This window comes from Saccopteryx leptura, chromosome 7 (genome assembly GCF_036850995.1).
Source record: "Saccopteryx leptura isolate mSacLep1 chromosome 7, mSacLep1_pri_phased_curated, whole genome shotgun sequence".
Lineage (NCBI taxonomy): Eukaryota > Metazoa > Chordata > Mammalia > Chiroptera > Emballonuridae > Saccopteryx > Saccopteryx leptura.
Window position 1 is genome coordinate 54,887,274 of NC_089509.1, and position 17,297 is coordinate 54,904,570.

At 39.1% G+C, this 17,297-nt stretch overlaps 1 protein-coding gene across 1 annotated transcript in view; it reads left to right on the forward strand.

The window, feature by feature from the left end:
* The window catches only part of NOSTRIN (nitric oxide synthase trafficking), a 100,261-nt gene that overhangs the window by 78,423 nt on the left and 4,541 nt on the right, over positions 1–17,297 (forward strand). Inside the window, exons 8-13 of the mRNA XM_066346495.1 lie at positions 2,242–2,367; positions 8,260–8,358; positions 8,452–8,577; positions 12,001–12,109; positions 13,129–13,214; positions 16,173–16,298. Of these exons, the coding sequence (XP_066202592.1) occupies positions 2,242–2,367; positions 8,260–8,358; positions 8,452–8,577; positions 12,001–12,109; positions 13,129–13,214; positions 16,173–16,298 (672 nt within the window). The remainder of the gene's footprint in view (positions 1–2,241; positions 2,368–8,259; positions 8,359–8,451; positions 8,578–12,000; positions 12,110–13,128; positions 13,215–16,172; positions 16,299–17,297) is intronic.

Here is a 17,297-nt window from a genome sequence, read left to right on the forward strand (position 1 = left end):
GCGGGCCTTCAGCAGACCGAGTAACCCCTTACTCAAGCCAGTGACCTTGGGTCTATGCTGGTGAGCTTTGCTCAAACCAGATGAGCCTGAGCTCAAGCTGGTGACCTCAGGGTCTCGAACCTGAGTCCTCAGCATCCCAGTCCAATGCTCTATCCACTGCGCCACTGCCTGGTGAGGCTTGTCTGTCTTTTTAATCCCAAGGCTTGTTTAGGTGCCTCTCTTGTGCCCCAGTGATACTTAACCCTTTGAGTAGTGAGTTTTTTGTTAACCCTTTGATGAGAACATAGATGAACATTTGTACTACTCAGAGGGTTAAATACTTATATTATCCTGGGACCTATCACACAAGATAATAATGGGATAGTAATGAGGGTCCCTAACTAGAGAAGGAGCCTGTCTAGTTCTACTTTCTATTTCCAGGCCTTAGTACATGACATACTGTGGCACTCAAATGTTTGATGAATGAATGAGATGTTTGTTCCAAGAGAAAGAAAAGAAGAAAGATAAAGTATGCAAGCTTTGACAAATTTTACTAAAGTTTTCAGAAAAATTCCTTAAATAAGAATATGAGTCTACATTCTTTTTTTATGTTGATTTGGGGTTATTTGTTATAAATTTGCTGACAGAAACTTCTGGTTGAAGAAACTTCTGGTTGATAGTAATATAGTGTAGGGTGATGAATTTGAGTGGTCATCTCAAAAGTAACTTTGTTCTCATTGCTGGAGGTCTGAGCATTCTTGATAAGGATCTAAGGACAATGATTTAGCAAAGTATGACCATGGCATACTTTCAGCCCTTTCAGTGTTATAGGATTAAAATCCACAAGCTCATATTTCTATAGATAAATGTGATCCATTACACTTGATATGCAAACCAAATGTGTCCTGTGTAAGTCATACATCAGAGCCAAGGGACAGCTGAATGGCTAGTATATCAATTGGGATAAAGTGAGTGGTGTTAATATTCAGAATTTTAGATGAATGATCTTCATTACCAAAACTTTAGTCAAAATGTCCTTAAACATAAAGAGGGTCATTCTTAAAAGCCTTTGTCTCTCTCCTTGAAACTCTTAAACTGCTTACGTCAGAGGGATCCTTAGTGCTCTTTAAACTGTGGTTTGAGGACCATTTGCATCAGAACCGTCTAAGGAGGTAGTAGTGAAAATTTAGGTTTCCTGATCCCATTACAGAGCTACCGAATCAGTAAAGGCTACTGAAAACCTGCAGTTTTACAAGCACCCCAGATCATTCCTAGGCACATTCAAGCTTGAGAATCGTTCATGTAATATAACTTCTCCCTTTCTCAGAGATGTAAAATTACTTGTCTGAGCATTTTGAGAATCAATTTCAGCTATGCTGGTCCAGAGAGTTTTGTATTACTTTGATTTTCCAGAAGATTTCACAACCGTATGGTCAATTTTGGTGATTGGCAAGAGGGGGCTTTCTGTGAAGGGGCAGATCATTGGGGAGGAGGAGGAAAGAAAGGTGTCTGTCAAGCTGTCTGTAACTTGCAGTGAACATTGGCATGTGTCTCACTCAAGCTCTTCAGCAGTAATAGTAATACTCACTAATTCGCACCTCATGCCTTACCTACATCACCTGCTTGAATCCTCAAAGCAACCCAGTGAAATGGGAGCATTATTATCCCCACCACATAGATAAGAAAACTGGCTCATGAAAGTGCAGTAATTCACCTACAAAACTTGCATCCTGAAGTTTGATTTTAAAGTGATATTGCAGAGTTTATCTAGTGAAAGTAAAGTAAGGTTATTGGACCTACTGGATGATAGCTAGACCTAATTCTATTTCTAAAATTTATATGATTGCACACATCTCTACCTGTCCTGGTAAGAAATGCCAAGGCCTAAAGGATTTACCAAAGAAGACTATAGAAATTGTTAGTACGTTACAGTCTTGAGTTGGAGGTTCTTGATCTGCCTTTGAGTCTCCTCACCTGTCATCTGGCCTCTTTCTTGATTTGATGAACATGACCATGCCACATCGTATTTAAGGACCTCAATTTCCTCACATGAAAAATGGAAGGAAATATACCGAAAGGCCCTTTGATTTCTTTCAGCTCTGACACTCCCCCCCCCCCCTTTTGAGAAAGATCTTTGATTTTGTCATCTATAGGTACTCTAAGACTTTAGCTGGAAAATGAGAAACATGCCATTAGGAGGAGTGTAATTATGTGGAATTACAAAAGGCTTTCATAAATGTGTTAATAAATATATGACTTTAGCTCCTCAATAAACTGAAAAAATCAACTGAGAAGTTGGCAAAAGAAGATGAAAATTACTACCAAAAAAACATGGCCGGCTGCTCTACTAGACTGAAATGGGAAAACACTCTAGAAAACTGCTACCAGGTAAGTTATGCATTCACAACTTCTTCTTTTTCCCTGGAGTTTTGTGTGGCTTTGAAAATGGAGATCAGATCTATAGCTACCTGACCTGATGATCCTTAGCTATGGTCCTTAGCTATGACCCTCATACCTGTTGTGACTTTAGACAAACCACATCACTTCTCATTGTTGTAATTTCTCCACGGATAAAACAACAGTGACTATTAAGTATCCTTGGCCATAATTTCCAGTCCTAAGTTTTCAGTGGACACAATTAACACTCAGCTAATTTCAGAAAGTGCTGTCAAAGGAAAGTATAAATTAAGGATTAACTATTGGGTACTCAGAAATGAGTTTTAGGTCCGGGAGCTGATTCATATACTATTCACTTGTGTTGGACATTGGAGATATGTAGTCATGAATAAAGTACAATCTCAATACTTGGGATGTACAGAATTTAACAGCAAAAAAGACATATAAAGAAAGAGTTCAATCATCTAATAAAACACAAAAGGTATGAATAAGCAAATCACAGAAGGGAAAACCAAATAACTAATAAACATGAAAAGATGCTTACTCATTTAGCAAAAATCTTAAAGTGATGATATGAAGTGTTGCAAATAAGAACTATTGGGAAACAAACATCCTTGTATCCCTCTAGTGAGAATAATTTAAGGTTATCTAGTAAAACTAAAACATGCATGTACCCACAACACAGCAGTTCCCCTTTAAGACATATATCCTAAAGAATAATTTATACCTATATACCAAGTGTGCTGTATTAAAATGCTTATTGCACAGTTGTTTATTGTATGGTGAAAAGGAAGTTTTATACAGTCTTCATACTTATCAATAGAGAAGTTACTGGTTTTGGTTTTTTAGAGATTTTTATTTATTGGTTTTAGAGAGAGGAGGGAAAGAGAGGGAGGAGATGGGGTGAGCAGGAAGCATCAATTGTGTTTGCTGCCTGTATGTGCCTTGACTGGGCAAGCCCAGGGTTTCTAACTGGCAACCTCAGCATTCCAGTTCAATGCTTTACCCACTGCGCCACCACAGTTCAGGCATGGAATTACTCTTAAGATGCGCTTTAATTTAGAAAGTGGAGGTTTGTCAAGTCATCCCTCACCCTAACCAATATCAACTCCCTTACTTTGTATTTCCTTGGCTTCTATATACTCAGTCTGTACCAACAAGTCATTGACTTACATACTGCACTCTGCATTCCAGATCTTCTGCTTTTTACAAACTCAGGAATAAAATGTTATATTCATAAAAACAGATAACAAAAGTAGGCTGATTCGAACTAAAAGAGAATTTTTATAAGTGTGGGAGGTAAAAATGAGATAATTAGGGTAGCTCACTTTCATTTTTTTTTCTTTACCCCCCCATCATTTTTCTGTAAAAGTAGAATATAAGAAATTATTTAAGGATTCTGTAAAGTGCCCTGTTACCCCTTCCTACTCTTTTCATTGAACTTACAAATCCTTTCAGAGAGCATTCATTAGTCTATGTTAAAAGCAGTTTGCTAGGTACTGTGAGAAATATTATAAAGTTTCAAGTGTTGCTATTAAATAATAAACCAATTCCACAATCCACATGTCAAATTAGTCTTCTTACTTCATAATCATACTGTGTTCAAGCCATATTTCCCACCTTCCAAGAAGAAACAATTCAGTTGTTAGAAATAATTTATAATATAATTTGAAGAATTATAGCCACATTGCCAAGAATTATCAAGAATCAAATGCTTTGTACTGACAGTACTTACTCAAGAAATTATTTTAGATCGTGGCTGGGTAGCTCAGTTGGTTAAAGTGTCATCCTGATACTTTAACCCAGTCAGGTCACATTGAAGAATCAACCAATGAACACATGAGTAAGTGGAACAACAAATTGGTATTTCTCTCTTGCCTTCTCCATTTCTCTCTAAAATCAATTAAGCAATAAAAAAATATAATAATTAAAAAATATTTTAGAAAGCCATTTGCAATAAATGTCAAGAACCTTAAAAATGTTCACTTTCTCAACCAGTGTTCCTCATATAAACCACAGAACATAAAATAATCTAAGTAACTGTTTTCTCAGTTCTCCCAAGGATGGTAGTGACCAGTATCACTCTGGAGCCAGAGGGGAAATGGTAACTCATTGTATACAATGAATGTCATAGGACATTAGGGCTTAATACTTTTCTAGAACCCTTGTTGAAAAATATAATTTTCTTTCTATAAATCTATCTTAAAAGAGTAGATGGAAAACAAAACACAGATATGTTCATAATACATTAAAAGTAACGGGAAGCTATCTAAATGGACAAAGTATAAGGGGTGAATAACACATCGATCTACTCTATGCAATCCTACACAATGGACTAATAGTGAAAATGGTGCTTGTGAAGACTGATAGCCCCAGAAACTGCTTATGTAAAAAAAAAAACCTTAAGTAAAAAAGAAAAAAAAGATACAAATTTAAAATAATTTGATAGAAAAATAGAAAGATACATACACACATACCCAGATAGACTGAAATACACATCAGAATGTTAACAGCAATCATCTCTGGGTAGAATTATAAATGATTTAAAAAATTTTGTGTGTGTGGACCTTTATGTTCCTGGAACACTGTCTAAAAACACTTAGGGTGCTTGTTATAATTCTGATTCCTGAGCACCTTCCTAGACCAAGTGAATCACAGAACCTCTGAATGATTTTAGGATGGGGTCTAGGTGGTTGCGGGGCATACTAAAGTATGAGAGTTCTTGCTCTATAAATAGCATGATATTTCTTTGATGAGTTTTATGAAGGCAATTTGGATGAAAATGTAGTTCCTCCAAGCTCCTCAGTAATATAAACTGGAAAGCCAGGACAGCAGGAACTGAAAAGAATAAATGAAGAGTGTGAATTATCATGATACCTGGGCCTCAGACAGGCTCTAACTTGACTGCTTTTTGGTAACCTTGACCACACTTCCTCGTATGTGCTACATAGCACAGGAGGACAGTTTTAGGTCCTCCAGAGTACTTTGCTTTTCTACTGCCTATTTTATTTTAAAAAAAATCAAGATGATAGCAATAATTCATTAAGGGAGATATAGATTTTCCCTTTGCACAGTGGAATTTATCTTAGCTTCTTTTTATGAGCAGAGTTCATTTTAATGATGTCCCTTAAATGTAATTAAAATTCCGTCAACATTACCAACTCCATCAAGAGACACTGGTTATTCTAGTTTCAAACTGATGCTAGTGCCTCAGCACTTATCAAAATAAGGAAAGTTGCCCACTAGGGATGCAGTGTGTTCTTAAACCTGTTTTTTTCTCTCTCCTGCCCTTTGTTCATCATGGTGCTAAGTTACAACAGCTGCATTCTAAATCTTTTTCTATGCTGTTAAGTCTCTTGCTTTTTGAAGACTGTCCCAAGTGAGTCCCAAACCACTGAGCAGAATTTGTGTTACATATTTGTAGGAGGCATGTGGTTTCTGCCCTTTGGAGAAGCAGTATGCTGGATAGGCTACTCTTCCGTGTCTTTAATTCTGTACCTGGGGGACAGGGAGCACAGCCACATTCAGATGGCTGGTGCCTGCAATTTTAGAGAAAGACGCAGTAGACCAACACCAAAAACAAAGACACTTGACTCTCATTGACTTACAAAAACTGCAGATTCTTGCTGCATAAAGCTGGTGATCTTGGAGAGCAGAGCTCCAGGCTTTCTGATTGAAATGTCAGAACATTCAGCACAGAATAAAATTTGCATGTGATTGACAAAGATGTTCATAGTTACTGCCTGACTCTTTTATATAGCAGTGTTAAAGTGACTATATACTAATAAACAAAATGTGGCATATATATATACAATGAAATGTTATTCAGCCTTAAAAAAGAATAAAATTCTGACATATGTTAAAGGATGAACCTTGAAGATTTTATGTTAAATAGGATAAGCCAGACACAAAAGAACAACTACTGTACAATTCCTGTTATATGAATTATCTAAAGTAGTCAAATTCACAGAAGACAGAAGTCGAATGGTGGTTGCCAGAGGGGCTGGGGACAGAGGAATCAGGAGTTATTGCTTAATGGATACAGTTTCAGTTCTGCAAGGTGAAAAAATTCTGGAGATGGATGAGGGTGTTGATTGCCCAACAATGTGGATGTACTTAATGCCACTGAACTATACATTTACAAATGGTTACAATGGCAAATTCTCTTTTATGTAAATTTTACTACCATTAGGAAACATAAATAAATTTTATTTTATTATTTTTAGTGAGAAAGAGAGAGAAAGAAACAGACAGACAGGAAGGGAGAGAGATAAGCAGCATCAACTCTTAGTTGCAGCACTTTAGTTGTGCATTGATTGCTTTCTCGTACATACAAGCCAGCGACTCCTAGCTCAAGCCAGAGACCATGAGGTCATGCCTATGATCCCACACTCAAGCCAGAGGCCCCACACTTAAGCTGGAGAGCCCACACTCAAACCCGATAAGCCCATATTCAAGCCAGTAAGCTTGGAGTTTCGAACCTGGGTCCTCAGCATCGCAGGCTGACACTCTATCCATGCGCAACCACCTGGTCAAGCTAAAAAATTTTAAATGACTTTATGCCATAGATGAAATAACAACAGAGTGTGAGCGCAGTCTACTACTCACAGGACTATAAAGAAACACCATAATGGACCAGGCCAGTGGGCCCTGCAGGTGTGCCAACAGAGGCAGGATGGGAGAAGCCAATGATCTTTGTGATTTTCCCACCCTTACCCGACCAGGGGCCTCGAGATGTAGTCCATCCTTCTTGCTTTCTCTTCTCTGGTCATGTTACTCACCAATTTGCCCAAAGCCTTCTTCATGTAAAACAATTGCTGAGGACTCTTCACTGTGTGAGGTGGGGAGTCAGTTACGGGAGAAACCAATCTGGCCTCTGGATAAAGGAGGAATGCCCAGGCCTTGTCCTTATAAAATCAGGATGGGGAACATGTTGTCTTGGACACCTGCCACCTGTCACAGCCAAAGTCTTGTGGGCACATACCCAGCTGCCCTACATGACCCGAGAATCCCCTGCGCACTCCACTGCCAAGCTTTCTCACACAATGTCTAGCTGCTGAACTTCTTTGAACTCTCTCAAAACAGTCAGCAACTCAGCTAGTGCTGGGTGGCAAGGCTCTGACAGCTAACTTTGTCTAAAGTGTCAAGGGCTAACAAGGTAAATGGGACCATCATCACTTTCTTGTTTAGCCTTCCCAGCTCAAAGTCATGAAACTCCAAGCATGGAATTCTTGTTATTCCGTACAGAATGAGGAGGCTATATTCCCACCTTCAAACAGTAATCTCTGACCACCACCCCCAACCCACCCCAAGGCTGGATTTTAGGCCAGAATTATGAATTGATCAGACTTTGGGGCTCTGCTCTTATCAAATAGTTTTTTTAAAATTATTATTTAGAAAATCAACAGGGTGTCAAATAGTTTCTTGAAGCAAGAGAATTTGTGTCTCATCATCTTTGCCCGTGTAGAGACCAGCAGAATGCCTTCTATGGACTATAAACAATTCTAGAAATATTCTGTTTCTGTCTGCATTTTGAAGATATGGACATGGGATTTACTGGGCTTCACTCATTTTCTCTGGAACTCACAAATGGTTTTTAAATGATTCTTTTTCTTTCTTTTCTCTGTGAATTTCAGGTAACCCACTGTATTTACCTCTATGGTTTATGAGCTAAAAAAGCCCGAGGAAGGTGTGTGATTTAAATCAATGCTAATGGAGGGCAAATAGGAGAGATACCAAATCACATTGCTGTCCTGAGACCCTCCCACACCATAGTTTGGACTGACATAATCAAGAGGCACAAACAGAACAATTTGCTCAGATGGGTGACTTCCGTTTTACGTAACAATGGGCTGATCTCACCTTATTCTCCATCCTTTTCAGAGCATCCTGGAGCTGGAGAAGGAAAGAATTAAACTTTTATGCAATAACTTAAACCAGTACACCCAACATATTTCTGTTTTTGGCCAAACCCTGACCACAGTGAGTAGCAAACATGTCTCCACTTCCAGTATGCACGGTAAGAACTGGTAGGGAGCAGGTCTTCAGCTTGTTCTGCTTCCTTCGGCTTTGCAGTGCCACACGCAGATTCACGGCGCCATCAGCAAGATCGACGTCGAAAAAGATATCCAGGCTCTGATGGAAGAAACCGCCGTGTCATCTACGGAAAATAAATCTGAGCTCCTATTAACTGATTATTTTGTAAGTATGGAATGGAAGGCAGCTCCATTAATGGCAAACCTTAGTTAGGTACTGAGAAATTCATTTTAAAAAAACCAGAACAATTGTAAAGAAAACATCTTGTTTTTTAAATGGAAAATATGGATTCCTTTTCATGGTTCATATAAATGAAAAACCGTGTGGTTCACAGATGGAAGCATGTCTGATGTTCTCTGGAAGGGAAGAAAGTCAAACAGGGTTTTCGACTGAATCTTCACACTCAGTCTCCTGTGAGAGCAATGCCAGGCACACAAGTTTCATGACCTGTACCTGATCACTGTGTATCATCTTGGTTGTCTATTGCTGCATAACAAACTACCCCCAAACACAACGGCTTAGAACAAACATCTATTGTCTCACGGTTCTGTGGGTCAGGAATCCAGGAGTGGCTCCACTGGGTACCTCCGAGTCCCTCACCAGATGGCAGTGAGGGTGTCAGCCAGGACTGCGACATGTCAGGGCTGTCCTGGGAGCGTGCTGCCTCTCGGCGTGCTCACGAGGCTGACGGCAGACCTCTGGTCCTGGCTGACAGCTGGCCGGAGATCTCACTTCCTTGCCGAGTGGGTCTCTCCTTAGGGCAGTACACCTGTCAGCCTGCTTCCCTCCGAATTCTGATCCAAGAGAGAAAGAGCCAGAGTGCCCAACTAACCTCAGAAGTGGCATCTCATCTTATTCTATTTGTTAGAAGCGAGTTAGTTAAGTGCAGCCCACACTCAAGCTGAGGGGATTACACAAAGGCATGAATCCTAGGAGGTGGGAATCATAATCAACATTCTTCATAGTCCTTTTATTTAAAAAAAAACAAAACAGAAAACCTTGAACCAAATTACATTTTGAAGGCATTTAAATGACTCTACTAATGGCATCTATACTAAAACAGATCAGTGTCTCTGGTCAGGGCCCAGTCATCTTGTCTCATTGCTATCTTGGAGTGAATTCTTTGTTTTCTGAGTTCCTGATAGCTCTTCCCTGGGGCCTCTGCTATATTTCATTCACAATTTCAAGGTCCATATTAGGAGTATTATCTTTCTCTGCATGAAGAACCAACCCCTGACCATGTCCTCCTACAGGATTAAAAGTATAGCCAAAGTCAATATCCCAGGATCCACACTCAGGGAACAAGAGATGAGGGAGGAGAGAGAGTCAATTAGATCTGGGCACCGCGGTGAACCCAGCTGCTAGGAGAGTGACCAGCCTTCCTCTTCCCCACCTTCCAAACAGCAGAAAATAGCTAGCTATTTCTTTAAGGAGTCCTTTTCATTCCTACCCTCACAAAGGCAAAGCAAATTAGTAGCAGCAATGTCTTTTCAAAGCAGAAACAGAAGTAGTGATGGGAGCAGAAAGGGAGATTTGATTACAAGAGGAAAGCACTTTCTTTTTCCCCCCTTCCAAATAATGTAGGTAATCCGTGAAATGTGAAAATGTACCATAAAATATTTCTATTACTTTCTTAAAAGGACAATAAAAATGCCCATATAGACTAACCTATCAATAAAATAAGGCTCATTGTCCTTGAAAATTTGACTAGGCTTCTATTGAAATATAAGGAGGCCGTCATAATGGTTAATCTTTAATTGATGTGTCCATGGGAATTTTTGGTTTCTATGAACCTTCAGTGCACCAGAACTAACCACTACCTCTCTGTTGTATAAATAAGATTTTTTTTCTATCCTTAAAGCAAAATGCCCCCAAAGTCTGCCTTTCCAGTCATAGCAGTAAGTGTAGCATGACTCTTATCTAGTGCTATGGAATCTAGGACAAGAGGTAAGACAGGAAAACAATCTCATACAAATATTGGAAGGCTGATGACCATGTGAAAATATTTGCAAGGTCACTGTAAAAGCCTTGTTCAAAGATTGTATCTGTAGTTTTATATGCCTTCACCAGTATTAATCTTTCTAACAAATCTCTGGAAGAGAGGAGGAATTTAAGAAAGCTAAAGGATAGTAATATACTCCACCCTTTAGTTGATCCAACAGTGATCTATCCCTAGAGATACACTTTGAGCAGTAGGTGTCCCCAAGCAGATCCAGTGAAGTCTTGGACTGGTATGGGAGCCAGGTCATAATGTGCATTCCTCCCGCAAAGAAGGACTGAGGGCTAGAGTTAAGCATCCTTGTGATTTGCTCAGAGCTCACCTGAGGGTGTGATGTAGCTTGGGCTATAAAGAAACCTTTTATCATATGCAATGCACAATATGTGAATGAAATATTTTTATCTGTGTGTTACATTTTCATAAAGGCTATTCGCATTGCTCCAAATCATCAGCTTCCCTTTCCTGATGACACCTGTCTAAAGCTCACCTTCCATAACCTCTGGGATCCTTGTTTTTCTCCTTCCCTAACAGACAAGTGCTGACTCCTTCACATCTGTCTTTAGTCATTAGTTTTCTTTCTTTCTCCACAGATTTTTCCCCCTCTGCTTTGTCTGCAGCCACCTTCCCACCTGACCCTAACATCCCAATTTTTTTTTCACTTAATCCTTGAGACATGTGTGTGAAGTTCAGATTTTGATAATGGTTTTTCACAGCCTATATGATAAAAGTCCTACTTCTGCCCCTAAATCTGGCCTAAACTACTCAGACAACTTTTTCTTCCACTAACTTTTTCTTCCGGTTGCTTAAGCAACTGGTCCATTTACTGGTCCTGATACATTTCACACCGTCCTCCCTCTGTCCTTTCCTCGGGCCATTTCTTCTGCCTGGGGTACCGTTTGTCCTCCTTCTGCGTGATGGAAAAGTTCTGGTTTAGTCTTCTAGACCCCTCAAAGCTTTCATGCCCGGCCCTTGCTCTTGGTGGGCCACACATTCCCGTCTGCGCCATTCATGAATGAACATGGCCTTGAATTGCTAGGTCACTTGCGCTATGCTTCAAGGCCTAACTAAATTATAAACCCATTCTGGGAAGAGCATTTGTGTTTCGTTCACACGTTCCCAATAGCCAGCAACACAGAACACACTAAACATTTGTTCTGCTCCTGAGGCAATCCTAGATTTATATGTGTGATACTACACATATAATATGTGTGATACTACACATTTATATGTGTGGACTGTTAAAGGACTCTAGTGTGGATAAAGATAAATAGAGTGTGATAAGTATACCATAAATAGATTTACTTATCAAGAAACTATGAAATAGCTATAGTAAGACTCATCTTCTGAGAATAATTTGTTCTGTTGAAGAAAGTGCTCAGCTACATACTTACAAGCTGTGAACAAAAAGATGTTTTCTTATTCAGCAAGCCTAGAACAATCGGTATAAAACCAAAGGTTATATGCTTAAAAAAATTTTTTTTCCTTCCATCCAGTTAAAATTAAATAGCGAAAGTCTAATTGGAACTAGGAGGTAAAAACTTCCTTTGCCTCCTTCAATTTTTAAAGATTCATTTTTTTCTCCCCTAAAGGAAGAGGATCCTAAGAATGCAATGAATAAAGAGCGACAAAGGTCTTCAATAAAATCAAAACTGTTGAGACTGCAAAAAGATATTGAAAAAGCCTCGCGAGACCAGGAAGGTGTGTAGTTCTCTGAATGGCCTGAGAAGGGAAAGGATTTCACTCAGAGTTAGGGTGATTCTGCTTTTGCTGACAGAGGCGGGGATCACCTCCTTTGAAGAATCATATGTCAAACCTAATTTGTGTGAATAAAGAAAACTCTTTAAAAAGAAAGGAGAGAATGAAAAACTGAAAATGTTGGTCTATCTGTGAGAGCTATATAAGTACTATGCCACCTTTTCCAGAAGTGTAACATTTTACTGTGTTCCTGACATTGGCTAGAATGGAGGATAATTCATTTGATTTAAAAAAAAGAAAAGAAAAAGAAAGAAAAACATGATAATGGGGCTTTTGGTTTTCTGGTTTACTTTTCTTTTTTAAACTCATCTATTTTATTTATTTATTTTAATTGGATTTATTTGGGTGACATCGGTTAATAAAATTATAGGTTTCAGGTGCGCAATTCTACATATTATATGCCACCCCAAGTCAAGTCTCCTTTTACACTAACTTTCTAAACAATATAAAAACCACTCCAATTAAGTCCTATACTTAGAAGTGGGCGTGTTAGAACAGGGAGCACCTCCGAGGTGACAGAGGCAGTAGAAACGGCCCCCACTTGTGACTGAAGTGTGCAGCTTGTTCTATGTGAACCAGAGCCACGTACTGCACTGAAATCCTGGACAGGAAATCCAAGAGAGAGAAAATGCTTACAGATGTAGATAGCACAGCAAGGAAGGCCTAACACTGTGCTAAGTGTTAGCAATCCACCACAGAAAGGGTCGGCGGGGAGGGTTCACAGGCTCATCTTGGAAAAATAACAGTTGAGACTGTTTAAGCATCAACCAGCATTTCTCACATTTCATCCAATGAAGGTAAAGGCCACCCATTTGGTAAAACTGAGTAACAATGACTTAGAGAAACAGCTCCAGCCATTTAGGAAATCCTCTTGGGCTCAGGCTCCCAGGGAGGGTGGCCCCGGTCAGCTGGGTCCCACCAGGACAAGAGGAGAGTGACTGAGAGCATGATTTCTTTTTCAGGACTTGAACGCATGCTGAAAGCCTACTCCAACAACTCCTTCTCAGACCCAGAGAGCCAGAAAAGCACAGCAGCCTTAATGGATGAGGTAAATATTTGCAGAGCACAGTTTCCTAGATTCAGTGATGAAAAAGTTATATTTAGAATGCTTGTTTTCAGGCCCATTTGACCTCTGTTTGCCTTTCCTTTCTCATGACCTAGAACAATCTAGTCTGAGAGCTTGTAAGGCCAGGGCCTTGGCAAAATGTTTGAGGGATCGGGAAAAACCCAACTGCTTAGAAACGTTTGCTTTAGTGTCATCCCAGGAAAAGAATTGTGCCTAAAATAGAATCATGTTTTCAGGGTCTAGAAATCATGGATGCTTTTAACCTCGTTAAGAAATGTGATTAAAGGTGCAGGTTCTACATTCAGCAGGCCTGTATTTGTATCTATCTAGCTCTGCTGTTTACAGGAACCTGGGATAATTGTAGATTTCTCACCTGTAAAATGGGCATATTGCTACCTTCCTCAAAGGGTTTTTGTGAAGAGTAAATATTACTTACAAAATGCAAACATAGTGTGCAGAGGAGAGCTGAAAAACTGTTAATTATCATTGGAATTATTAGAATTAATGGAAAAATGCTGTTTTCCATTTAACTAACATCAGGGTCTTCTGGGAACAATAGGAGGAAAGAAACATGTAGGGGCTGATGGATAGGGTGGCAGCTTTGGGGGGAACCCACAGCAAAGAGGCAGCTAGCTCAGGCCCATGAACTTTATACAGGAATAAAAACAAAAATAAAAACAGAATAAAAATTCTATTATCTATGTGTACAAGATATGGGTTTTATGCGGTGATTAGAGTGAGAGGAAATTGATGAGATACCTTTTCTGAGAAAAATTCAGGAAGAAGTAAAAATTTTTTTGCAATGTTTTGAAAGATGCAGGAAACTGGACAGGCTTCGCTTTGCTTCCCTTGAATATAGCCTAACAGTCCTAACTAATTCTGAGTAGGTACCTAATAGTTCTGTCCAAACAGGCAGCATCAGTGTTTCTTTGGAGAAAGTAGACAGACGCAGCCAGGCAGAGTTTATCTGTTTCTTAGCACAGGCTTCCTTTAGTGGGGTGCTGTTGCAGCAACAAACTTAACACAGAAACAAACTTAACACTTCTGGTGGGAAAAAAAAGCCTGAATTCTATTCATTTTCAAACAGAGGGCTAATATATACCTGCAATGACACATGGCTACAGTTTTTATAAAATTGTAAAACAGATTCTAGGACATTTTCTGTGACAACTTCTCCTCTCTCTCCGTTCTTGTCAGTGACAGCACAAAATTGTTTAGTTAGCCGATTTGATACCAATAATACTTACCAGCATAGAACATGTATTAAGATCAGCTGGATACACAACTGGACTGATTGACACAGTGGAGGATACAAGGCAGGAGAGGATCTGACCCCTAAGTTCACAGAGTTTGGGATCTAGCGAAGGAACAAATACAAGCCTTCCAATGGTGGATGCCACGTACCCATGTACTTTCATTACACACACCCCATCCGTCGGAGGGAAACTTGTAATATTGACAGATTTTGTTACCCAGGGGAGTTTTCTTGTAAAAGGACACTCTGTTTCACTTAAATTCTTCCCAATTCAGTGTTCTTTGGTCCTTAAAGTACCATATTTGAAGCAAAAATGTTGACAAGGCATGTTCTCTGAGAAACTGTTGCAGGTATTATCCTCAGATGTGTGAAGAAATGATGCATAGAAGAGGAAAGAGACTTGTCCATGATGCTCTCAAATGCAGACTAGGCCTAATGGTAGAAGGCATGGGGCTTGAATTCTTTTTAAGAAAGCCTGCCCCACAATGCAGTGGATTGTTCCATGGATTAGAGACCTTCTTCATAGTTTGGAGGCATCTGGCAAGGACCTTAGGGTTAGGAATCCCCATGTTGGAGGTATGAAATAGGGAGAGGTAATGGTGAGGAGATTGGACAAGCAGGGCCTCTCTAATGCTTGGATTCTATTATTTAATTTACCCTCAGCCTGACTAGGCAGTGGCGCAGTGGATAGAGCGTCGAACTGGGATGCGGGGGACCCAGGTTCGAGACCCTGAGGTCGCCAGCTTGAGCGAGGGCTCATCTGGTTTAAGCAAAGCTCACCAGCTTGGACCCTGGCTCAAGGTTGCTGGCTCGAGCAAGGGGTTACTCAGTCTGCTGAAGGCCCACGGTCAAGGCACATATGAGAAAGCAATCAATGAACAACTACGGTGTCACAATAAAGAACTGATGATTGATGCTTCTCCTCTCTCTCCATTCCTGTCTGTCTGTCCCTATCTGTCCCTCTCTCTGACTCTCTGTCTCTGTAAAAAAACAACAACAAAATATACCCTCAGTGGACACAGCCTGACAAAGAAGTCATCATAAAGTCTCTACTTTAAAGTCAAATATAGGAAGACCTAAGAATTATCTGAAGTTTCAATCTTTATTTTTTTAATCAAATTTGCTAGAATATTGTTTCTAGTTTCTAGAAGTGTTACAGCAAATTTTATGGGTAATATAAGATTTCACCTCTTCAAGGAAAAACAATGAACAACATTAACCAAAATAAATAAATACATAAACCCTACCTCACATTATTTTAGTTTGATTCTATTGATGTGAGTTCATGTCTATTGATTGTTGAGCACCTGCACCTCAAGCTCCTTTCCACAAGGCCCTCCAACAGTCTACCTTCTGCAGTTAACACTTATTCCCTTTCTTATTCCTCAGCAGAAAACTGAGGAAAGCTATCCATTGCTACCAAATACTGAGTAATATATCTATCAAGGTTTCTGGTTTACCCTGTTCACAAGAATTAACAATAATTCAACAACCAAGGCTTTCCTCTAGGAAAAGGACCTGTTTCTTCTCTCCTCAGCATTTTCTGTGTATATCTGCATATGAGTTGAATGTGTACTTTTCAGACCTCTTTGTTATTTTGGAAGTTATCCTGGTATTCTTTTACCCATGAAGTTGTGCCTCACTTTCTAGAAATTTACTCACAAGGCTAAATGATGTATCCACAGGCCAGTTTGAAACTAGATCTGTTACAAGCAAATGCCTATAAACTGTCAGCAGTGTTAGCAGAACTTGAACAAAGACCTCAACCCAGCCATCCTTGTAGTAACTCCATCTTCAAGTGGAAAGAAAAGGTAAAAATTTAAGAGATTGACTTTAATTACTTGACTGAGTTTGCTAGGTGAAGTGGCTTAAAGTGGCACTAGAGCAAAGAAAAACTGTTATGAATTACATATGCCATAGGTCCCAAATCTCAAGTGTACAATTTTTAAGATGAATTTATTTTTATTCCTTTTGAGTGAAGTAATGAGCTAAACACAACTGAATACATTCTTTGTATATATATATGAAGAGTTAAGAACACTTTGTATTCCTTTTTTCTCTCTCCTTACACCTTAACTTTATCCTTTGAATATGCTTTTATAGTAAAATATCTATTAAATTGAAATTTTAGTATTCATACAGACCTAAATTATAAGGTTTGTGATATGCATTAGTGTCAGCCATTTAATATACTACACAATGTAGAAACTGCATGAGCAAAAGTTTTATTTTTTTTTTATTTTTTATTTATTTATTTATTTTTTTTTTTGAGCAAAAGTTTTAAAAATCAAATACATGTATTTTCCCAGTGTTACCCTCTTTAGATAGATGCTGAACATGTGAATATGCATAGATTAACTATTGCTTGTAGCTGTTTTCCATTCCCTATCAGAAGGGGCGCTATAAACATCTTATGGTGAACGGACAATTTTCTAAGAGCTCAAGAGCTGGAAAGGATCTCAATGAAAGGAAGAGAAGGGAAGGGAAAGTAAGGGTAGGGAGGAGAGGAGAGGAGGAGAGAGGAGAAGGGGAAGGACTCAATCACTTAGACTCAGCCATGATAATTCATTTGGTTTAAAGCCAATTATGTTGAATTTGTAGGAGTAATGCTGTCAATGTTATTTTGCCTAAGTACAGGTCAGAATTGCAAACACAGGCTATAAAATATGGTAATTGTCCAATTCTGAAAATACTACAACTTCAAATATAAGAAAGTTCTATAGTAGGGTTTAGGAACATAGTTAATGCTCTATATATACCCTCCTCCAAAAAATTGAAAAAATAAATTTCTAAGGAAAACAGCTACTGAA